The sequence below is a fragment of the Schistocerca americana genome, chromosome 2, assembly GCF_021461395.2.
Source record: "Schistocerca americana isolate TAMUIC-IGC-003095 chromosome 2, iqSchAmer2.1, whole genome shotgun sequence".
Classification (NCBI taxonomy): Eukaryota; Metazoa; Arthropoda; class Insecta; order Orthoptera; family Acrididae; genus Schistocerca; species Schistocerca americana.
In genome coordinates, this window is record NC_060120.1 from 130,282,887 (window position 1) to 130,304,453 (window position 21,567).

Below are 21,567 nucleotides of genomic sequence, written 5' to 3' on the forward strand. Positions count from 1 at the left end.
GACCAAGATAGTACATATACTGCTTTTGGTCTTGTGGTCCACAGAGGAGAAAGGGTCCGCAGGGCCAGTGACCTCTGCATGTGCTTGGGTTGCCACATGGTGGCTGGGCGGAGTGTGACCATACATTGTCTGTCGTCTGGAGAGCTGCCTGTGCAAGGTCCATGGCCACCTAACCCATCTACATCTACATCTACATGGTTGCTCTGCAATTCACACTCAAGTGCCTGGCAGAGGGTTCATCGAACCATTTTCGTACTACTTCTCTACCATTCCAATCTCGAATGGTGCGTGGGAAAAAGGAACACCTAAATCTTTCCATTCGAGCTCTGATTTCTCTTATTTTATTATGATGATCATTTCTCCCTAAGTAGGTGCGTCTCAACAAAATATTTTCGCATTCAGAAGAGAAAGTTGGTGATTGAAATTTTGTAAATAGATCTCACCGCAAAGAAAACTGCCTTTGTTTCAGTGACTGCCACCCCAACTCATGTATCATATCAGTGACACTCTCACCCCTATTGCAGAATAACACAAAACGAGCTGCCCTTCTTTGCACTTTTTCGATGTCCTCCATCAATCCTACCTGCTAAGGGTCCCATACCGCACAGCAGTATTCCAGCAGAGAATGGACAAATGTAATCTAGGCTGACTCTTTAGTGGATTTGTCACATCTTCTAAGTGCTCTGCGAACAAAGGGCAGTCTTTGTTTTGCCTTCCCTACAATATTATCTATGTGGTCTTTCCAATTTAAGTTGCTCGTAATTGTAATCCCTAGGTTGTTGTTGTGGTCTTCAGTCCTGAGACTGGTTTGATGCAGCTCTCCATCCCTGGGTATTTAGTTGAATTGACAGCCCTTAGATTTGTGTGATTTATCGTATACCAAAGATTTATCGGATTTCTTTTAGCACCCATGTTGATGACCTTGCACTTTTCTGTGTTTAGTGCCAATTGCCACTTTTTGCACCATACAGAAATTCTCTCTAGATCATTTTGTAATTGGAATTGACCATCTGATGATTTTACTAGACGGTAAATTACAGCATCATCTGCAAACAATCTAAGGGGGCTGCTCAGATTATCACCTAGATCATTTATGTAAATCAAGAACAGCAGAGGGCCTTGCGGAATGCCAGATATCACTTCTGTTCTGCCCGATGATTTACTGTCCATCACTATGAACTGTGACCTCTCTGAGAGGAAATCACAAATACAGTCACACAACTGAGACAATACCCCATATTCACGCAATTTGATAATAGTTGCTTGTGAGGAACGATATCAAAAGCCTACTGGAAATCTAGGAATATGGAATCGATCTGAGATCCCTTGTCGACAGCACTCATGACTTCATGGGAATAAAGAACAATATTTTCTGAATCTGTGTTGGTTATGTGTCAATAAGTCATATTTTTCAAGGTGATTCATAATGTTCGAGTACAGTATATGCTCCAAAATCCTACAGCAAATTGAGGTCAGTGATATGGGTCTGTAATTCAGTGGGTTACTCGTATTTCCTTTCTTGAATATTGGTATGACCTGTGCTACTTTCCAGTCTTTAGGAACAGACCTTTTGACAAGTGAGTGGTCGTATATGATTGCTAAGAAAGGCGCTATTGTGTCTGCATACTTTGAAAGGAACCTGATTGGTATACCATCTGGACCAGAAGACATGCCTTTCTTAAGTGATTTGAGTTGTTTTGCAACACCTAAGATATCTACTTTTATGTCACTCATGCTAACAGCTGTTCTGGTTTCGAATTATGGAATATTTACTTTGTCTTCTTTCACGAAGGAATTATGGAAAACTGTATTTAGTAACTCCGCCTTAGTGGCACCATTATCAGTAACATTTCTGTCGCTATCGCGTAGTGACGGTATTGACTGTTTCTTGCCACTGGTGTACTTTACATATGACCAGAATCTCTTTGGGTTTTTTACCATATTTTGAGACAATGTTTCATTGTGGAAACTATTAAAAGCATCTCGCATTGACGTCCACACTAAATTTCGAGCTTCCATGAAACTTAGCCAGTCTTGGGGATTTTGCGTTCTTCTGAATTTGGTATGCTTTTTTCGTTGCTTCTGCAACAGTGTTCTGACGTGTTTTGTGTACCATGTTTGATCAATCCCGTCTCTTATTGACTTATGCGGTATGAATCTATCTATTGCTGTTGATGCTGTATCTTTGAATTTGAGCCATATCTGGTCTACACTTACATAATTAGCTTGGAAGGAATGGAGACTCTCCCTTAGGAAGGCATCAAGTGAATTTTTGTCTGCTTGTTTTAAATAGATATATTCTGCATTTATTTTTAGTAGTTTTGGTTGATATGGTTTTGAGCCTCGCTACAATGACCTTTTCTCCACTAATCCCTGTATCCGTCATGACACTCTCTATAAGATTAGGATTATTTGTGGCTAAGAGGTCAAGTGTGTTTTCGCAACCATTTACAATTTGTGTGGGCTCATGAACTAATTGTTCAGCGACTTTGAACATGTGTTTTCGCCAACAAATCGAGGGTAGATTGAAGTCTCCACCAGTTATAACTGTATGAGTGTGGTACTTATTTGTAATGAGATTCAAGTTTTCTTTGAACTGTTCAGCTATTATATCATCTGAGTTGGGGGGTCAGTAGGAGCCAATTATTATTTTCGTACGGCTGTTGATTATAACCTCTACCCATAGTAATTTGCAGGAACTATCTATTTCAACTTCACTACAAGTTAAACTACTACCAACAGACACAAACACATCACCACCTACTTTATTTATTCTACCCTTTCTGAACACGGTTTGCGCCTCTGTAAAAATTTCGGCAGAATTTATCTTTGGGTTTAGCCAACTTTCTGTACCTTTAACGATTTCAGCTTCAGTGCTTTCTATCAGCACTTGAAGATGTGGTACTTTTCCAACACAGCTACGACAGTTTACAGCTACAGTACCGACTGTTGCTTGGTCGATTCTCATTGTTTCTTTGCCCTGCACCCTTTGAGACTAGAGCCCTTTTTGATCTCTCCCGAGACTGTCTAACCTAAAAAACTGCCCAGTCCATGCCACACAGCCCCTGATACCCGTATAGCCACCTCCTGTGTATAGTGAACACCTGACCCGTTTAGTGGAACCCTAAACCCCGCCACCCAATGGCACAGGTCGAGGAATCTGCAGCCCACACGGTCGCAGAACTGTCTGAACCTCTGATTTAGACCCTCCAATCGGCTCTGTACCAAAGGTCCATATTGGTCCTGTTGACAATGCTGCAGATGGTGAGCTCTGCCTTCATCTTGCTAGTATGACTGGCAGTCTTCACCAACTCAGATAGCCGCCGGAAACCAGAGAGAATCTCTCCCGATCCATAGTGACACACGTCATTAGTGCCGATGTGAGCCACCATCTTTGGCTTTCTTCCCGTCCTTAGCTGCCATATCCCTAAGGGGCTCCATCACCTGCCTAACATTGGAGCTCCCAATGACAAGCAATCCCACCCTCTACGTTTGTCCAGACCTCTCAGGAAGACCGGCCACTGCTGCAACAGGCGAGGACGCCCTTGCTGGCTCAGAAGTATTTTCAGCAGTGGGCAGTACCCCAAACCTGTTACAGAGGTGTACGGGTACAGCCTTGCGGCCAGCACCAATTTTCGCCTTCTGTCCAGGGATTCGCAAACCCGCCACAGTTCGCCAGTCACCATCAGGCAAGTATCAACTGGCAGGGACATCAAATCTGAGGGCGCAGTGACATCAGAAATCCTAGGCGGTGCTACAGGTTCCAGAGGCGCCAAAGCGCTTGCCTTGGGTGTCCCAATGTCACCGCGGTCCAGGGCGACAGCCTGGAGCCTGTCAACCACGGCCAACACAGCTCCCAGCTGATTACGGATGGTGGCCATTTCCCCCTGAATCCGTACACAACAGACGCAGTCCCTATCTATCCCTAGCAATTTTTTTCTTCTCTTTTATCTCACAAGGTGTTCAAAACAAACAGGTGACTGACAACTATGGGAATTTACACTATATGGGTACTAAAACACAATGCTACAACTCTCAAATACTGTAATAAGCCCGAAATTTGTGAATTAAACTATGAAAGTACCCAAAACTTGCAAAGAAATTAAGAATTAAACTGTTGTCGTTGTGGTCTTCAGTCCTGAGACTGGTTTGATGTAGCTCTCCATGCTACTCTATCCTGTGCAAGCTTCTTCATCTCCCAGTACCTACTGCAACTTACATCCTTCTGAATCTGCTTAGTGTATTCATCTCTTGGTCTCCCTCTACGATTTTTACCCTCCACGCTGCCCTCCAATACTAAATTGGTGATCCCTTGATGCCTCAGAACATATCCTACCAACCGATCCCTTCTGCTGGTCAAGTTGTGCCACAAACTTCTCTTCTCCCCAATCCTATTCAATACTTCCTCATTAGTTATGTGATCTACCCATCTAATCTTCAGCATTCCTCTGTAGCACTACATTTCAAAAGCTTCTATTCTCTTCTTGTCCAAACTATTTATCGTCCATGTTTCACTTCCATACATGGCTACACTCCATACAAATACTTTCAGAAATGACTTCCTGACACTTAAATCTATACTCGATGTTAACAAATTTCTCTTCTTCAGAAACGCTTTCCTTGCCATTGCCAGTCTACATTTTATATCCTCTCTACTTCGACCATCATCAGTTATTTTGCTCCCCAAATAGCAAAACTCCTTTACTACTTTAAGTGTCTCATTTCCTAATCTAATTCCCTCAGCATCACCCGACTTAATTCGACTACATTCCATTATCCTCGTTTTGCTTTTGTTGATGTTCATCTTATATCCTCCTTTCAAGACACTGTCCATTCCATTCAACTGCTCTTCCAAGTCCTTTGCTGTCTCTGACAGAATTACAATGTCATCGGCGAACCTCAAAGTTTTTATTTCTTCTCCATGGATTTTAATACCTACTCCGAATTTTTCTTTTGTTTCCTTTACTGCTTGCTCAATATACAGATTGAATAACATCGGGGAGAGACTACAATCCTGTCTTACTCCCTTCCCAACCACTGCTTCCCTTTCATGTCCCTCGACTCTAACTATGAAACAAATAAGTGAGCTAAGACTATGACTTGCTGCTGCCTGCTGCTCATCCAACGGTGGCAGGGAGCTCACTGTGTTGTTGGTGCTGGCTGCGTAGGTGTAAAGCCTTGACACAGCATTCCCCGCCATGAAGGGGAGGAGAGCTGGTAGTATATCTGGTTGGGTCCTTACTGGCAGCTGGGAAGCTGAGGTCCACCTCCATTGGAGCTGGCACGTGTGTGGCATGTGGAGCAGCTGAGGGCCGCTGCAGCAGGGAGCCAATTGCAGGCTGGAGCTGAGGCAAGGCAGTTGTCTCCAGGGTGGGTGTTGTGGATGACTCTGCGTCTGGAATGAAAGATGATGGTAGACTATAGGATCCAGGTAGAGGACGATGGTGAGGCCGCAGTTGTTTAAGTGCTTATGGCGCACTGCGCTGTCTTGAAGTGTAACCCATCCCAAAAGATTGGAAATGACAGCAGGAAATCAATTCTGGCAGCTTTAGATGAAGACAAGGTCCCTCACGGGAACATGCAGAGGGAATTGGTGGTGGCTGGACTGCTGAGGGGAGGGGCGAGTGCTGGTGGGATGGATGATAGACAATTGTGACTGATATGGTCAGCCATGAAGTTTTTAAGAGTCTCGTCCAAAGGGTGATAGCAGTGAAACTTGGATGGCTAGAATTTAAAAGTGTTTGGCTAGACCAATAGGTGCAAGATGGGGCACAGTATGTATCAGTGCTACACCATTTGCTTTGCAGAAAGTGGAGAATCCCATGGAAGTAAATTGAGGGTGGTTATCTGTGACACTTGTTTTTGGGAGCTTTGAATAGTCTGCCCTGTGAACATGCTAGACATTTGTGAGACATGGGGGGGGGGGGGGGGGCACTATCATCATACTTGTCGATTAACCCAGAGTATCCCAGGAAGGGCTCTGAGAAATCCAGGTGTGCCCAAGACCAGAGGGCAGAAGTGTTTTCCAAGGCAGAGGAATGATGTGGAGGAATGGCCTGCTACTCTAACAGTGGGGCGTGAGGTAACCATATAGGTGATTGCAGTGTCCGTGCTTTGCCAATAGACAAGTTGGCGGGCCAGGCACTTGGTAAGCACATTCCTGGCCAAAAGAAGTCTACTAGGGTCAAACATTGACTTAATTTGAGAAAGAAATTTCTAATTATGTACATTTGGAGCACAGCCTTGAATGGAAGTGATTTGTGGACTGTAGGGAAACAGGGAAAGAAGAGAATGTTAAGTGTTAGAGATGTATTGCTGTAGAAGGGTGATGAAATTATTTGAATTGATAATATAAGAAATCAGGAGGTTCTCTGCGGAATCAGGACAAGAGGAACATATGGAAAACAATGACATAAAGAAGGGACCATATGATATGACATTCGGGAATAACTTCTGTGGTACTTGAGGGAACAGAGAGAGTAAGATCTGGAGGGAAAGCTGGAGACTGAAATATATCCAATAACTAGTTATTACTCTGAAATGAAGAGGCTGACACAGTAGAGAGCTCCTAACAGGCCTTGTGAAATCAGCTAGAGGACTGACGACAAAGAATGGTCTTAAATGCTTTACCTTATCATCACAAAACTCTGTCTCTCCCTCCATCCTCTCAAACCCGCCTACACACACACAAAGAAACATTCCACATGGGAAAAATATATTAAAAACAAAGATTCCATGACTTACCAAATGGGAAAGTGCTGGTAGATAGGCACAATAAAAAAACACACAAACATACACACAAAATTTCAAGCTTTCACAACCCACGGTTGCATTGTCAGGAATGAGGGAAGAAACTCTTTGCCTTTAAATATGTCTGCTTGTGTCTGTATATGTGTGGATGGATATGTGTGTGTGTGCGAGTGTATACCTGTCCTTTTTTCCCCCTAAGGTAAGTCTTTCCGCTCCCGGGATTGGAATGACTCCTTACCCTCTCCCTTAAAACCCACATCCTTTCATATTTCCCTCTCCTTCCTGACGAAGCAACCGTGGGTAGCGAAAGCTTGAAATTTTGTGTGTGTTTGTGTGTTTTTTTATCATATATATATATAAAAAAAAACAAAGATGATGAGACTTACCAAACAAAAGCGCTGGCAGGTCGATAGACACACAAACAAACACAAACATACACACCAAATTCAAGCTTTTGCAACAAACGGTTGCTTCACCAGGAAAGAGGGAAGGAGAGGGAAAGATGAAAGGATGTGGGCTTTAAGGGAGAGGGTAAGGAGTCATTCCAATCCCGGGAGTGGAAAGACTTACCTTAGGGCGAGAAAAGGACAGGTATACACTCGCGCGCACACACACACACACACACACACACACACACACACACACACATATCCATCTGCACATACACAGACACAAGCAGACATTTGTAAAGGCAAAGAGTTTGGGCAGAGATGTCAGTCGAGGCAGAAGTAAAGAGGCAAAGATGTTGTTGAAAGACAGGTGAGGTATGAGCAGCGGCAACTTGAAATTACCGGAGGTTGAGGCCTGGCGGATAACGAGAAGAGAGGATATACTGAAGGGCAGGTTCCCATCTCCGGAGTTCAGATAGGTTGGTGTTAGTGGGAAGTATCCAGATAACCCGGACGGTGTAACACTGTGCCAAGATGTGCTGGCTGTGCACCAAGGCATGTTTAGCCACAGGGTGATCCTCATTACCAACAAACACTGTCTGCCTGTGTCCATTCATGTGAATGGACAGTTTGTTGCTGGTCATTCCCACATAGAAAGCTTCACAGTGTAGGCAGGTCAGTTGGTAAATCACGTGGGTGCTTTCACATGTGGCTCTGCCTTTGATCGTGTACACCTTCCGGATTACAGGACTGGAGTAGGTGGTGGTGGGAGGGTACATGGGACAGGTTTTACACCGGGGGCGGTTACAAGGTTAGGAGTCAGAGGGTAGGGAAGGTGGTTTGGGGATTTCATAGGGAGGAACTAAGAGGTTACGAAGGTTAGGTGGATGGCGGAAAGACACTCTTGGTGGAGTGGGGAGGATTTCATGAAGGATGGATCTCATTTCAGGGCAGGATTTGAGGAAGTCGTATCCCTGCTGGAGAGCCACATTCAGAGTCTGATCCAGTCCCGGAAAGTATCCTGTCAGAAGTGGGGCATTTTTGGGGTTCTTCTGTGGGAGGTTCTGGGTTTGAAGGGATGGTGAAGTGGCTCTGGTGATTTGCTTTTGTACCAGGTTGGGAGGGTAGTTGCGGGATGCGAAAGCTGTTTTCAGGCTGTTGGTGTAATGGTTCAGGGATTCCGGACTGGAGCAGATTCGTTTGCCACGAAGACCTAGGCTGTAGGGAAGGGACCGTTTGATGTGGAATGGGTGGCAGCTGTCATAATGGAGGTACTGTTGCTTGTTGGTGGGTTTGATGTGGATGGACATGTGAAGCTGGCCATTGGAGAGATGGAGGTCAACGTCAAAGAAAGTGGCATCGGATTTAGAGTAGGACCAGGTGAATCTGTTGGAACCAAAGGAGTTGAGGTTGGAGAGGAAACTCTGGAGTTCTTCTTCACTGTGAGTCCAGATCATGAAGATGTCCTCAATAAATCTGTACCAAACTTTGGGTTTGCAGTCCTGGGTAACCAAGAAGGCTTCCTCTAAGCGACCCATGAATAACAATCCATTGCCCTCACCCACCTAATCCTTCACCTACACATCAACTCAGCCAATTAACATACCCGTCAACTCCTATCCTTAATAAAAGTCCTCAATCTTTCCTCTCCCACATCCACACTGGCTGTTCAGAGCATCCTCCTACAGGCCAACCGCAAATTAGAACAGCATGCCACCCTCCACCTTAAAAAACTATCCAATCTCCTGGTTTCCCACCTCTGGAAAGTCAACTCACTCACCCTTCACAACCTTTCCAGCAAACCTCAACCTCCTCTCATTGCACACAAACCCAGTCTCTCCCATCTACTCAATCTCCCACTTCCAGCTCCACTCCCTCCAAAAGCTCAAAATTCCAATCAACACAATCTGGAACCACAGCACCCTAATTCAGTAGTTAACCTTTCCTCCAAACCTCTCTTCCAATCCGAAACCTCTGTCCTATCCAAAGGCCTCACCTTAAGGCCCACTCCCAGATTCAACCAAACAGCCCTCGTCAAAGATTTACTGTCCTACACTCGTACTCTCTGCTGGAAATATCACTTTGCCATGAAGAAAAATGATCCTAATCCTACTCCTAATGATCCAACTCCCCAAGACACTATCCAAATTGAACCCTGCCTGGAACAGTTCCGTCCTCCGTCACAGCGGGACCCACCTCCTCTTCCTCAAAATCACCCCCTCCAAACCTTCCAGGAATTTCTGACTTCCAGCCTTGCATCTCAATCCTTCTTAAAGAACCTTAATCCTACTCCCAACATCACCACTGCTGAAGCCCAAGCTATCCGTGATCTGAAGGCTGACAATTCCATCGTCATTCTTCCGGCGGACAAGGGTTCCACGACAGTGGTACTTGATCGTGGGGAGTATGTGGCTGAGGGACTGCGTCAGCTTTCAGACAACACCACATACAAAGTTTGCCAAGGTAATCCCATTCCTGATGTCCAGGCGGAGCTTCAAGGAATCCTCAGAACCTTAGGCCCCCTACGAAACCTTTCACCTGACTCCATCAACCTCCTGACCCCACCGACACCCCACACCCCTACCTTCTACCTTCTTCCTAAAATTCACAAACCCAATCATCCCAGCTGCCCCATTGTAGCTGGTTACAAAGCCCCCACAGAACGTATCTCTGCCTACGTAGATCATCACCTTCAACCCACTACATGCAGTCTCCCATCCTTCATCAAAGACACCAACCACTTTCTCGAACGCCTGGAATCCTTACCCAGTCTGTTACCCCCGGAAACCATCCTTGTAACCATTGATGCCACTTCCTTATACACAAATATTCCGCACATCCAGGGCCTCGCTGCGATGGAGCATTTCCTTTCACGCCGATCACCTGCCACCCTACCTAAAACCTCTTTCCTCATTACCTTAGCCAGCTTCATCCTGACCCACAACTTCTTCACTTTTGAAGGCCAGACATACCAACAATGAAAGGGAACAGCCATGGGTGTCAGGATGGCCCTCTCGTACGCCAACCTATTCATGGGTTGCTTAGAGGAAGCCTTCTTGGTTCCCAGGCCTGCAAACCCAAAGTTTGGTACAGATTTATTGATGACATCTTCATGATCTGGACCCACAGTGAAGAAGAACTCCAGAGTTTCCTCTCCAACCTCAACTCCTTTGGTTCCAACAGATTCACCTGGTCCTACTCTAAATCCCATGCCACTTTCCTTGACGTTGACCTCCATCTCTCCAATGGCCAGCTTCACACGTCCGTCCACATCAAACCCACCAACAAGCAACAGTACCTCCATTATGACAGCTGCCACCCATTCCACATCAAACGGTCCCTTCCCTACAGCCTAGGTCTTCTTGGCAAACGAATCTGCTCCAGTCCAGAATCCCTGAACCATTACACCAACAGCCTGAAAACAGCTTTCGCATCCCGCAACTACCCTCCCAACCTGGCGCAGAAGCAAATCACCAGAGCCACTTCCTCATCCCTTCAAACCCAGAACCTCCCACAGAAGAACCCCAAAAGTGCCCCACATGTGACAGGATACTTTCCGGGACTGGATCAGACTCTGAATGTGGCTCTCCAGCAGGGATACGACTTCCTCAAATCCTGCCCTGAAATGAGATCCATCCTTCATGAAATCTCCCCACTCCACCAAGAGTGTCTTTCCACCGTCCACCTAACCTTCGTAACCTCTTAGTTCAACCCCATGAAATCCCCAAACCACCTCCCCTACCCTCTGGCTCCTACCTTTGTAACTGCCCCCGGGGTAAAACCTGTCCCATGCACCCTCCCACCACCACCTACTCCAGTCCTGTAACCCGGAAGGTGTACACGATCAAAGGCTGACGCAGTCCCTCAGCCACATACTCCCCACGATCAAGTACCACTGTCGTGGAACCCTTGTCCGCCGGAAGAATGACGATGGAATTGTCAGCCTTCAGATCACGGATAGCAGTGGTGATGTTGGGAGTAGGATTAAGGTTCTTTAAGAAGGATTGAGATGCAAGGCTGGAAGTCAGAAATTCCTGGAAGGTTTGGAGGGGGTGATTTTGAGGAAGAGGAGGTGGGTCCCGCTGTGACGGAGGACGGAACTGTTCCAGGCAGGGTTCAATTTGGATAGTGTCTTGGGGAGTTGGATCATTAGGAGTAGGATTAGGATCATTTTTCTTCATGGCAAAGTGATATTTCCAGCAGAGAGTACGAGTGTAGGACAGTAAATCTTTGACGAGGGCTGTTTGGTTGAATCTGGGAGTGGGCCTTAAGGTGAGGCCTTTGGATAGGACAGAGGTTTCGGATTGGAAGAGAGGTTTGGAGGAAAGGTTAACTACTGAATTAGGGTGCTGTGGTTCCAGATTGTGTTGATTGGAATTTTGAGCTTTTGGAGGGAGTGGAGCTGGAAGTGGGAGATTGAGTAGATGGGAGAGACTGGGTTTGTGTGCAATGAGAGGAGGTTGAGGTTTGCTGGAAAGGTTGTGAAGGGTGAGTGAGTTGCCTTTCCAGAGGTGGGAAACCAGGAGATTGGATAGTTTTTTAAGGTGGAGGGTGGCATGCTGTTCTAATTTGCGGTTGGCCTGTAGGAGGATGCTCTGAACAGCCAGTGTGGATGTGGGAGAGGAAAGATTGAGGACTTTTATTAAGGATAGGAGTTGACGGGTATGTTAATTGGCTGAGTTGATGTGTAGGTGAAGGATTAGGTGGGTGAGGGCAATGGATTGTTATTCATGGGTCGCTTAGAGGAAGCCTTCTTGGTTACCCAGGACTGCAAACCCAAAGTTTGGTACAGATTTATTGAGGACATCTTCATGATCTGGACTCACAGTGAAGAAGAACTCCAGAGTTTCCTCTCCAACCTCAACTCCTTTGGTTCCAACAGATTCACCTGGTCCTACTCTAAATCCGATGCCACTTTCTTTGACGTTGACCTCCATCTCTCCAATGGCCAGCTTCACATGTCCATCCACATCAAACCCACCAACAAGCAACAGTACCTCCATTATGACAACTGCCACCCATTCCACATCAAACGGTCCCTTCCCTACAACCTAGGTCTTTGTGGCAAACGAATCTGCTCCAGTCCGGAATCCCTGAACCATTACACCAACAGCCTGAAAACAGCTTTCGCATCCCGCAACTACCCTCCCAACCTGGTACAAAAGCAAATCACCAGAGCCACTTCACCATCCCTTCAAACCCAGAACCTCCCACAGAAGAACCCCAAAAGTGCCCCACTTGTGACAGGATACTTTCCGGGACTGGATCAGACTCTGAATGTGGCTCTCCAGCAGGGATACGACTTCCTCAAATCCTGCCCTGAAATGAGATCCATCCTTCATGAAATCCTCCCCACTCCACCAAGAGTGTCTTTCCGCCATCCACCTAACCTTCGTAACCTCTTAGTTCCTCCCTATGAAATCCCCAAACCACCTTCCCTACCCTCTGACTCCTAACCTTGTAACTGCCCCCGGTGTAAAACCTGTCCCATGTACCCTCCCACCACCACCTACTCCAGTCCTGTAACCCGGAAGGTGTACACGATCAAAGGCAGAGCCACATGTGAAAGCACCCACGTGATTTACCAACTGACCTGCCTACACTGTGAAGCTTTCTATGTGGGAATGACCAGCAACAAACTGTCCATTCACATGAATGGACACAGGCAGACAGTGTTTGTTGGTAATGAGGATCACCCTGTGGCTAAACATGCCTTGGTGCACGGCCAGCACATCTTGGCACAGTGTTACACCGTCCGGGTTATCTGGATACTTCCCACTAACACCAACCTGTCAGAACTCCGGAGATGGGAACTTGCCCTTCAATATATCCTCTCTTCCCGTTACCCACCAGGCCTCAACCTCCGCTAATTTCAAGTTGCCACCACTCATACTTCACCTGTCATTAAACAACATCTCTGCCTCTGTACTTCCACCTCGACTGACATCTCTGCCCAAACTCTTTGCCTTTCTATATGTCTGCTTGTGTCTGTATATGTGTGGATGGATATGTGTGTGTGTGCGAATGTATACCTGTCCTTTTCTCGCCCTAAGGTAAGTCTTTCCGCTCCCGGGATTGAGATGACTCCTTACCCTCTCCCGCAAAACCCACATCCTTTCGTCTTTCCCTCTCCCTCCCTCTTTCCTGACGAAGCAAGCTTAGGTTGTGCAAGCTCGAATTTTGTGTGTGTATATATATATATATATATATATATATATATATATATATATATATATATACTTTAATGAATCTTGATGTTCCTGTTTAGACAAAATCCTGTAATTACTTCAAGAAATAATGCACTGTGTTAAATAAACCACCTGTGGAAGTCAAGTATGTATTACTATAATGACAATATTATGAGAAGGATAGGTGCTACTCACCATGTAAAAGAGATGCTGAGTTTCAGATAGGCACAACAAAAAGGCTGTCGAACAAAGCTTTTGGCCAATCAGGTTTTCATCATCAGGATTAGACAAAACACGCACACACATACATACACACACACACTCACTCACTCCCTCACTCACTGTTGTGGACGCACGACTATAGTCTCTGGCAGACTAGCCTTGACAGCCAGAGCCTGTAATCATGTGTGTGTGAGTTGTGTTTGTGTGAGTGTGTGTGTATGTCATCTAATACTGAGACCTGTTTGGTCGAAAGCCTTGTTTGACAGTCTTTTTGTTTTGCCTACTTTGACTCAGCATCTCCACTATGTATTGTGTAGCAACTATCCCTTTCATAATATTGTCATTATTCCATCCTGGATTTTCTAATGTATTAGTATAGTTATTCACATGTTCATAAGTAATAATAGACCCAATGAAGGCACAGCATATAATTGCAAAAGCAGTTGTCTTTTTTTAATGTAAGGTAGACTAATAATAATGATAATAATAATAATAATATACTGAAAACAAGAAAGGAAAATTCTCAGGAAAATTTTTGGCCCGATACAAGAGCAAGGAATCTGGAAGAAGAGACCAACATCACAATTATATAAATACACAGACAAGATTACGGATACAATAAGGAAAAGAAGAATGCAGTTTTACGGACATATCCACAGGATGAATGAAAATAGAATTTCAAAGCGAATTCTTAAAGTCATCAACTCAGGCAGGGGAAAAACAAAATGGATAAAAGAAGTTGAAGAGGACCTCAGACAAGCACACATAACAGTAAATGACGCAGAAAATAGAACTGAATTCAGGAACATCATCAAAAAACATAAATTTGACACCACAACACAGAAGAGACCAGGATGCAAATGGACAGCGGAGCGAAAGAAACAACACAGTGAACACATGAAGAAAATTTGGGCTCAGAAAAAACACAAACAATCATCATAAAGGAATTCAAGTTCAAACGCTCTCTTAATTGGGAATAATCGAAAATAATAATAACAATAATAATAATAAACTGCTCAAAAAGAATTTTGCACCACCTGCATATTGTTAATGTGTGTGGGCATATATTTGAGGGAGTAATGAATTAAAGTGTAATAAAAATAAAACAATAGCTAAAATAAAACGAGTTTGTTCAAGATGCACATTATTACAAAGTTGTAAAATCAAAATCAGCTGTGGGTAGCATTCAGTACCATATTATTCCCTGTATATTGCAACATGCTTGGGTCATCCTTGACTTACTGCCCAAAAGGCAGTCAAGATAATGTTGCTCTCATATGACTACTAGAGTGTGAGTGGGGTTACTGCAATGATTCATCTCAACCATGGTCAGTCGGGCCCATATCAGTAAATACTGCAGGCTATTCCAAGCATTCGAATCCTGCCTCCCAGAGGAAAGTGTTCACAAGGAGAGTGTGGCGTGCTTGTGCATTATCTTCTTGAAAGACAAAGCTTTCACTAAAATATTGACTGTTGGGCTGCCTTGATACTGCACAGCCCTCTAATTAATGTAGATAACGATGGGAGGTGTCCAATATCTATACACAATATCAGTCCTAAACGTGACTGACCCATTTCCCTGCAGAACCTATGGGATTGTGTGCTGAAGAAGTGTGTTGGTACCTACTGACTTCACACTCTTGTACAACAATCAACAGGTGTAAGACTGATCTGGCACTCGTCATGAAAGAGAATTGGATGTCGCTGAGTAATTACAGGTGTTCCCATGCGTATCTTCTTCAGACATCCCAACCATAGGGGTTTGTACTGTTCTTTGTAGTGGAAGCCTAGAGGAGATGGAGATGGTTGCATACTGTCTGTGTCAACACAATGCTCCCAGTTCCTGTCAAAAAGGTAATGTGCAGTTCTGTTGCATTCTCTCATGGTGTATACAGACAATAATTTGTAGCTACCATTTGTCAGCTGATTTTGATTGCAAACTACCACCACAAGACAGATCTTCAACTTTTAGTGTCTTATAATAGTGACTGAATATTCAAATGATGTCATTTTAGTGCACACCATTTTGGATGGTGATGTCCAAAATTGTCAACCATCCCTGCTGCGAAGTGACTATGTGCAGTTGGTCTACGCTTGAAATGACACTTTGAGGCATGCTGACAAACTGAGCACTGCACATAAGCTGCACCATCTTGTCCATGATTGTAGACATGATTGCAGCATGTGACTGTACTGGACCAAGAAGACAGGTTTACTTTTACTTCCATTACACAGGTGTTTGTATATAGCAATTTCCTGTGGTCAAAACAGTGTTGAGAAGCAGGTTTATGATTAAAAAACTCATACTATACAACTTGTAACAGTAATGCAAAACTTGAACAGTTTCATTAGCTGTTTGTTTAGTATTTACTTCTATTTTTGTAACAAATGACAGAGTAACACAGTCAGAATGTGGAAGGATCTACAAATAATTGGAGGAAAGACATATTTGTTGCTTATTTGGGACTTAAAATTGTGTATTATTGTTCCAGTGTGCGGAATAAAAATGATGATCTAGCGCAGTCACTACAGAATTATGCACAGTCTGAAAATGTCAACAAATCCCTGAAAAATGGTCTACTGGAGTTTTCACAGACGTTATCATTTGTAAGTGATTACAGGTATGTTATATATATTTACCCAATTACTTGCAGAAAAATTACATTTCAGCCTAAGACCTCAGAACATATGCATTCAGTGATGCTTTTGAGGAATAAGATATCTTACAGTTCAGAGATATCTCTCTTTTGTTAGTGGAAATCGACTGAAGTTGTGGGTACAACAACCTGCAGGAGTTAATGTAACAACCCGAAATTGAGACCAAGGAATGTGATGTGTCTTGACATCCTTGTCTTTGAGCTCTTTGAACAGCATGTTCATGGTTCCTGTCTTAAGTGTATTTGTATTGCAGTGTCTTGTATTTGTGCAAAGAAAATGGATCAATTCTGTTAAAACAGTATGCAAATGTTATTGTACCCTGCAGCCAGGTGACTAGTGCGAGTTTTGGTGTTCTCGTGAAGATAAGTCATTTTAGATTAGAAAACATATAGTTTACTCCTGATTACATGGTGAATAGGTGTATTAGTGTGCCTTTTAAGTGTACCATTAAAGGTTTCATTTTTCTTTATGTAATATAGCAGAAAACGCGAAAAGATCGTACAGTCGTATTTTCTGTTTACGTTTTGCCGCATCAAATCTATAGAATTTCGTTTAGTTGTTCTTTGCTCTCTCCAGCAATTTAACTTAGCGTACCTCTTCATTATCCCACTAGCATTTCCAGAAAGTAGCGTAAAGTTTAAGTTGTTGTTTCAGAAACTTTGTGCTGGTTTTTTTTTTTTTTTTTTTTTTTTTTTTTTTGTTTACACACAGTTGCATATAGGCCAAATTTGTGGAACCATATTTTCGTGTGTATCTGTAACTTAACTGACTTATTCTTAATACACTATTACGTTTATCATGAGTGGGAAGTGCTTGACTTGCCGTAGAATTGTTAGGATGGGGCTTTGGTGTGATGGGTGCTGTGGTTTTTTCCATGTGGGCGACTGTAGTGACCTGGGAATAAGGGAAGTAAATGAGACTCATCAGTGGTTTTGTAGGATTTGTAATAGAGATAGGAAGATACTAGAACAGGAGGGGAAAATTGCCACCCTTCAGGCTGAGTTAGACAAGGCCAGGGGAGATCTTGACAGGTTAAGGAGGGAAAAGGGTAAAGAGAGGTGGGAAGTGGCAACAGGCAACAGGAGGAACAGGCCTAGAACTTTGTCTGACAGCTTCGTGGTGAATGTAGAAAATGGATTTGACCTGTTGCTTCAGTTAGAAGCTGGTGAGCCTCAAGCAGTTGCAGGTGCAGACAGGGCACAACAAACTTTCAGCAGCAAATTGAAAAGTGAGAATGTAGGGAAATCAGTAAAGAGAAAGAAAGTGTTGTTGTTTGGTAGTTCCCATGGAAGAAGTGTTGGCCGACTTGTGCAGGATGAACTAGGATCAGAATACCAGATCACCAATTTTTTTAAACCTAGTGCTGGTCTGGAGCAGATGACAGAGGATTTAGGATCACTTTGCAAAGATTTTACTAAGGAAGACACTGTGGTTATAGTGGGTGGGGCAGATAATAGTATTGACAGAGATCCTGGGTACAGTATAGAGTGTGACCTGGCAAAGATTTCATCAGCATCAAAGCATACTAGTGTTGAGTTTGTATCTGTTCCTGGGTGCCATGACCGACCTCATTTGAACTCTTCTGTCAAGAGAGTTAATTTGGAGTTGGAACAGCTGCTTATGTCGGGCGCAGGGTCACGCATTGGTGTGGTTCCTGTTGATTCTCTCAATAGGTGCGATTATACTAGGTGTGGCCTTCGCCTCAACACGAAGGGGAAGGGTAAACTGGCTGGGAAAATAGCAGGAAAGTTAAAGGGGGGAGGCAATGTCATGAGTGATAAAATACCAGTGGTTATAGCGTTCAGAAAAGACCATTTTTAGGGTAGCGAGGACAGAAAGAAACAAAATTTTAAGAGAGTTTAGGCCTGAAACAAACCTTCAGTTTGAGAAAGAAACCAAAAAACTTAATTCTAGCTTATTACATCAGCATAAACAGCTATTGGTTAAGAATTTTCAACAGTCAGCAGATATTTTAACTCTACCCAGTTTTAACTTAGTTAATGTGAAATGTCAGCTATCTTTATTGCATCAAAATATTCAGTGACTGAGAAATAAAATTAATGAATTAATTATCTGCATAGATGAATTAGAGTCTTCAAAGCCAGCTGACATAATCTGCCTCTCTGAACATCATGTGACCACTGGTATAGAACTTTTAAGTGTTACAGGATTTAGATTAGCATCTCACTTTTGTAGATCAGAAATGGAGAAAGGAGGAGTTGCCACATTCATCAGGAAGTGTCATAAATTTAAGAACACAGACATTCATAAATTTTGCCTAGAACAGCATATGGAAGCATGTGCAACAGAAGTAGAGTTTCACAAAAAATCCTTCATAATATTAAGTGGATATCGAGCACCTGCAGGTAACTTTAATCTGTTCGTAAACCAACTTGAAGCTGTACTGGCCCATTTAACAGCCAAAAACGAAGAAATAGTGTTTGCTGGTGATTTCAATGTAGATTTCCTTAAAGACTCTCCCAATAAGAACTTATTTGAGTTAGTAACACTATCATTCAACTTAATCCCCACTGTTAAGTTCCCCAATAGGGTAGTCAATTGCTCACAAACAGCCATTGATAATATCTTTATAGAAAAGTCCAATGAACAAAATTATATTACAAAACCAATAGTCAATGGCCTCTCAGACCATGACATGTAGTTCCTTCTGATAAATGTTAAAACTGAACAGGATATAAAATCTGTTAAATCTGACCTCAAGAGGGTAATCAATAAGCCACAAATTGATTATTTTAGGACACTCCTCAGAGACATTCACTGGACTGATGTTTACAGTGCTCATAGCATGAATGAAAAATATAACACTTTTGCTAATAAAGTGCTTACCGTATTCGAACACTGTTTTCCCCCAAAACTTACCAAGGTTAGAGCAAAGTCTACAAAGAAGCCATGGATTACCCAAGAAATAGGGGTATCTTGTAAAACAAAAATAAAAGCTGTATCTGTCAATCCGAAACAGTTCCGATGTTGATGCTGTAGCACATTACAAGAAATACTGCAAAATATTAAAGACTGTAATACGGTCATCAAAGCAAATATATTACAAGGAAAAGATAGTCATATCAGATAACAAAATAAAGACAATATGGGATATAGTGATGGCACCATCCAACTGGAAACTAATTACATGTGGGGTCCCACAAGGTTCCATTCTAGGGCCCTTACTTTTTCTTGTATATATCAACGACCTTTCATCAGTAACATTACCAGAAGCCAAGTTCATTTTGTTTGCCGATGATACAAACATTGCAATAAATAGCAAATCAAGTGTAGTCTTAGAAAGGTCAGCTAATAAAATATTTGTGGACATTAGTCACTGGTCCCTAGCCAATTCTTTGTCACTAAACTTTGAAAAAACACACTACATGCAGTTCAGAACTTGTAAGGGGTGTCTCACGAATATATGCCTAACATATGATGACAAGCAGGTAGAAGAAGTGGAGAGTGTTAAAATCTTGGGATTACAGCTTGGTAATAAATTCAACTGGGAGGAGCACACCACAGAACTGCTGAAGCGTCTTAACAAATCTCTATTTGCAATGCGAATTGTGTCAGATATAGGGGATATAAAAATGAAAAAGTTGGCATACTATGCTTACTTTCATTCCATTATGCCATATGAGATTATTTTTTGGGGTAATTCATCAAGCCAAGCTAAAGTTTTCTGGGCACAAAAACGTGCAGTAAGAGTTGTATGTGGTGTGAACACAAGAACATCCTGCAGAAGCCTGTTTAGGGAACTAGGGATACTAACTACTGATTCCCAATATATTTATTTCTTAATGAAATTTGTCATTAAAAATATATCACTTTTTCAAACCAACAGCTCAATTCATGGAATCAATACTAGAAATAAGAATAATCTTCACAAGGCTTTAAAGTCACTTAATCTTATACAAAAAGGTGTGCATTATTCAGGAACACACATTTTCAATAACTTTACAGCAGCCATAAAAAGCTTAACAACCAAAGAAATTCAGTTTAAGAGAATCCTAAAGGATTTATTGTTGGCCAACTCCTTCTACTCCATTGATGAATTTCTCAGTAGAACCAACTGATTTTTTATATATATATATATATATATATATATATATATATATATATATATATATATATATATATATAAAAATAGAAGGAAACATTCCACGTGGGAAAAATTATATATAAAATCAAAGATGAGGTGACTTACCGAACGAAAGCGCTGACAGGTCGATAGACACACAAACAAACACAAACATACACACAAAATTCAAGCTTTCGCAACAAACTGTTGCCTCATCAGGAAAGAGGGAAGGAGAGGGGAAGACAAAAGGAAGTGGGTTTTAAGGGAGAGGGTAAGGAGTCATTCCAATCCCGGGAGCGGAAAGACTTACCTTAGGGGGAAAAAAGGACAGGTATACACTCGCACACACGCACATATCCATCCACACATACAGACACAAGCAGACATATTTAAATATGTCTGCTTGTGTCTGTATGTGTGGATGGATATGCCTGTTCCACCACGTACAACAGCGACTGTTAGCCATCCATTTCCGTGGGTAAACGAATCATTGATGTCGATGCTGAAGTTCAGTCTGCATCCACAAAAGACTGCAGGTCCATCCAGTAGAGCGTGTGCAGCAACAGATTTGATGGTATTCTTTTTCTTGTCGGCGGCAGATGTGGTCATTTCAACGTCTTCAATTGTTTTATATATAGTCTGTCTTGCACGACGACGGCGACTGTATCTTCTGTATGTATACGTGGATACAGTCGCCGTCGTCGTGCAAGACAGACTATATATAAAACAATTGAAGACATTGAAATGACCACATCTGCCGCCGACAAGAAAAAGAATACCATCAAATCTGTTGCTGCACACGCTCTACTGGACGGACCTGCAGTCTTTTGTGGATGCAGACTGAACTTCAGCATCGACATCAATGATTCGTTTACCCACGGAAATGGATGGCTAACAGTCGCTGTTGTACGTGGTGGAACAGGCGTACCCAATGTATCCGGACTGGAAAGCTTTGTTGATCGTGACATATTTAAATATGTCTGCTTGTGTCTGTATGTGTGGATGGATATGTGCGTGTGTGCGAGTGTATACCTGTCCTTTTTTCCCCCTAAGGTAAGTCTTTCCGCTCCCAGGATTGGAATGACTCCTTACCCTCTCCCTTAAAACCCACTTCCTTTTGTCTTCCCCTCTCCTTCCCTCTTTCCTGATGAGGCAACAGTTTGTTGCGAAAGCTTGAATTTTGTGTGTATGTTTGTGTTTGTTTGTGTGTCTATCGACCTGCCAGCGCTTTCGTTCGGTAAGTCACCTCATCTTTGATTTTTTTTTTATATATATA

The 21,567-nt window shown here is 43.0% G+C and overlaps 1 protein-coding gene across 2 annotated transcripts in view; it reads left to right on the forward strand.

Moving 5' to 3' along the window:
- LOC124594794 (protein FAM92A) overlaps window positions 1-21,567 on the forward strand; it is a 197,918-nt gene that overhangs the window by 55,229 nt on the left and 121,122 nt on the right. For both annotated transcript variants that reach the window (XM_047133212.1, XM_047133213.1), the window contains exon 3: window positions 16,042-16,170. In XM_047133212.1, the coding sequence (XP_046989168.1) occupies window positions 16,042-16,170 (129 nt within the window). The remainder of the gene's footprint in view (window positions 1-16,041; window positions 16,171-21,567) is intronic.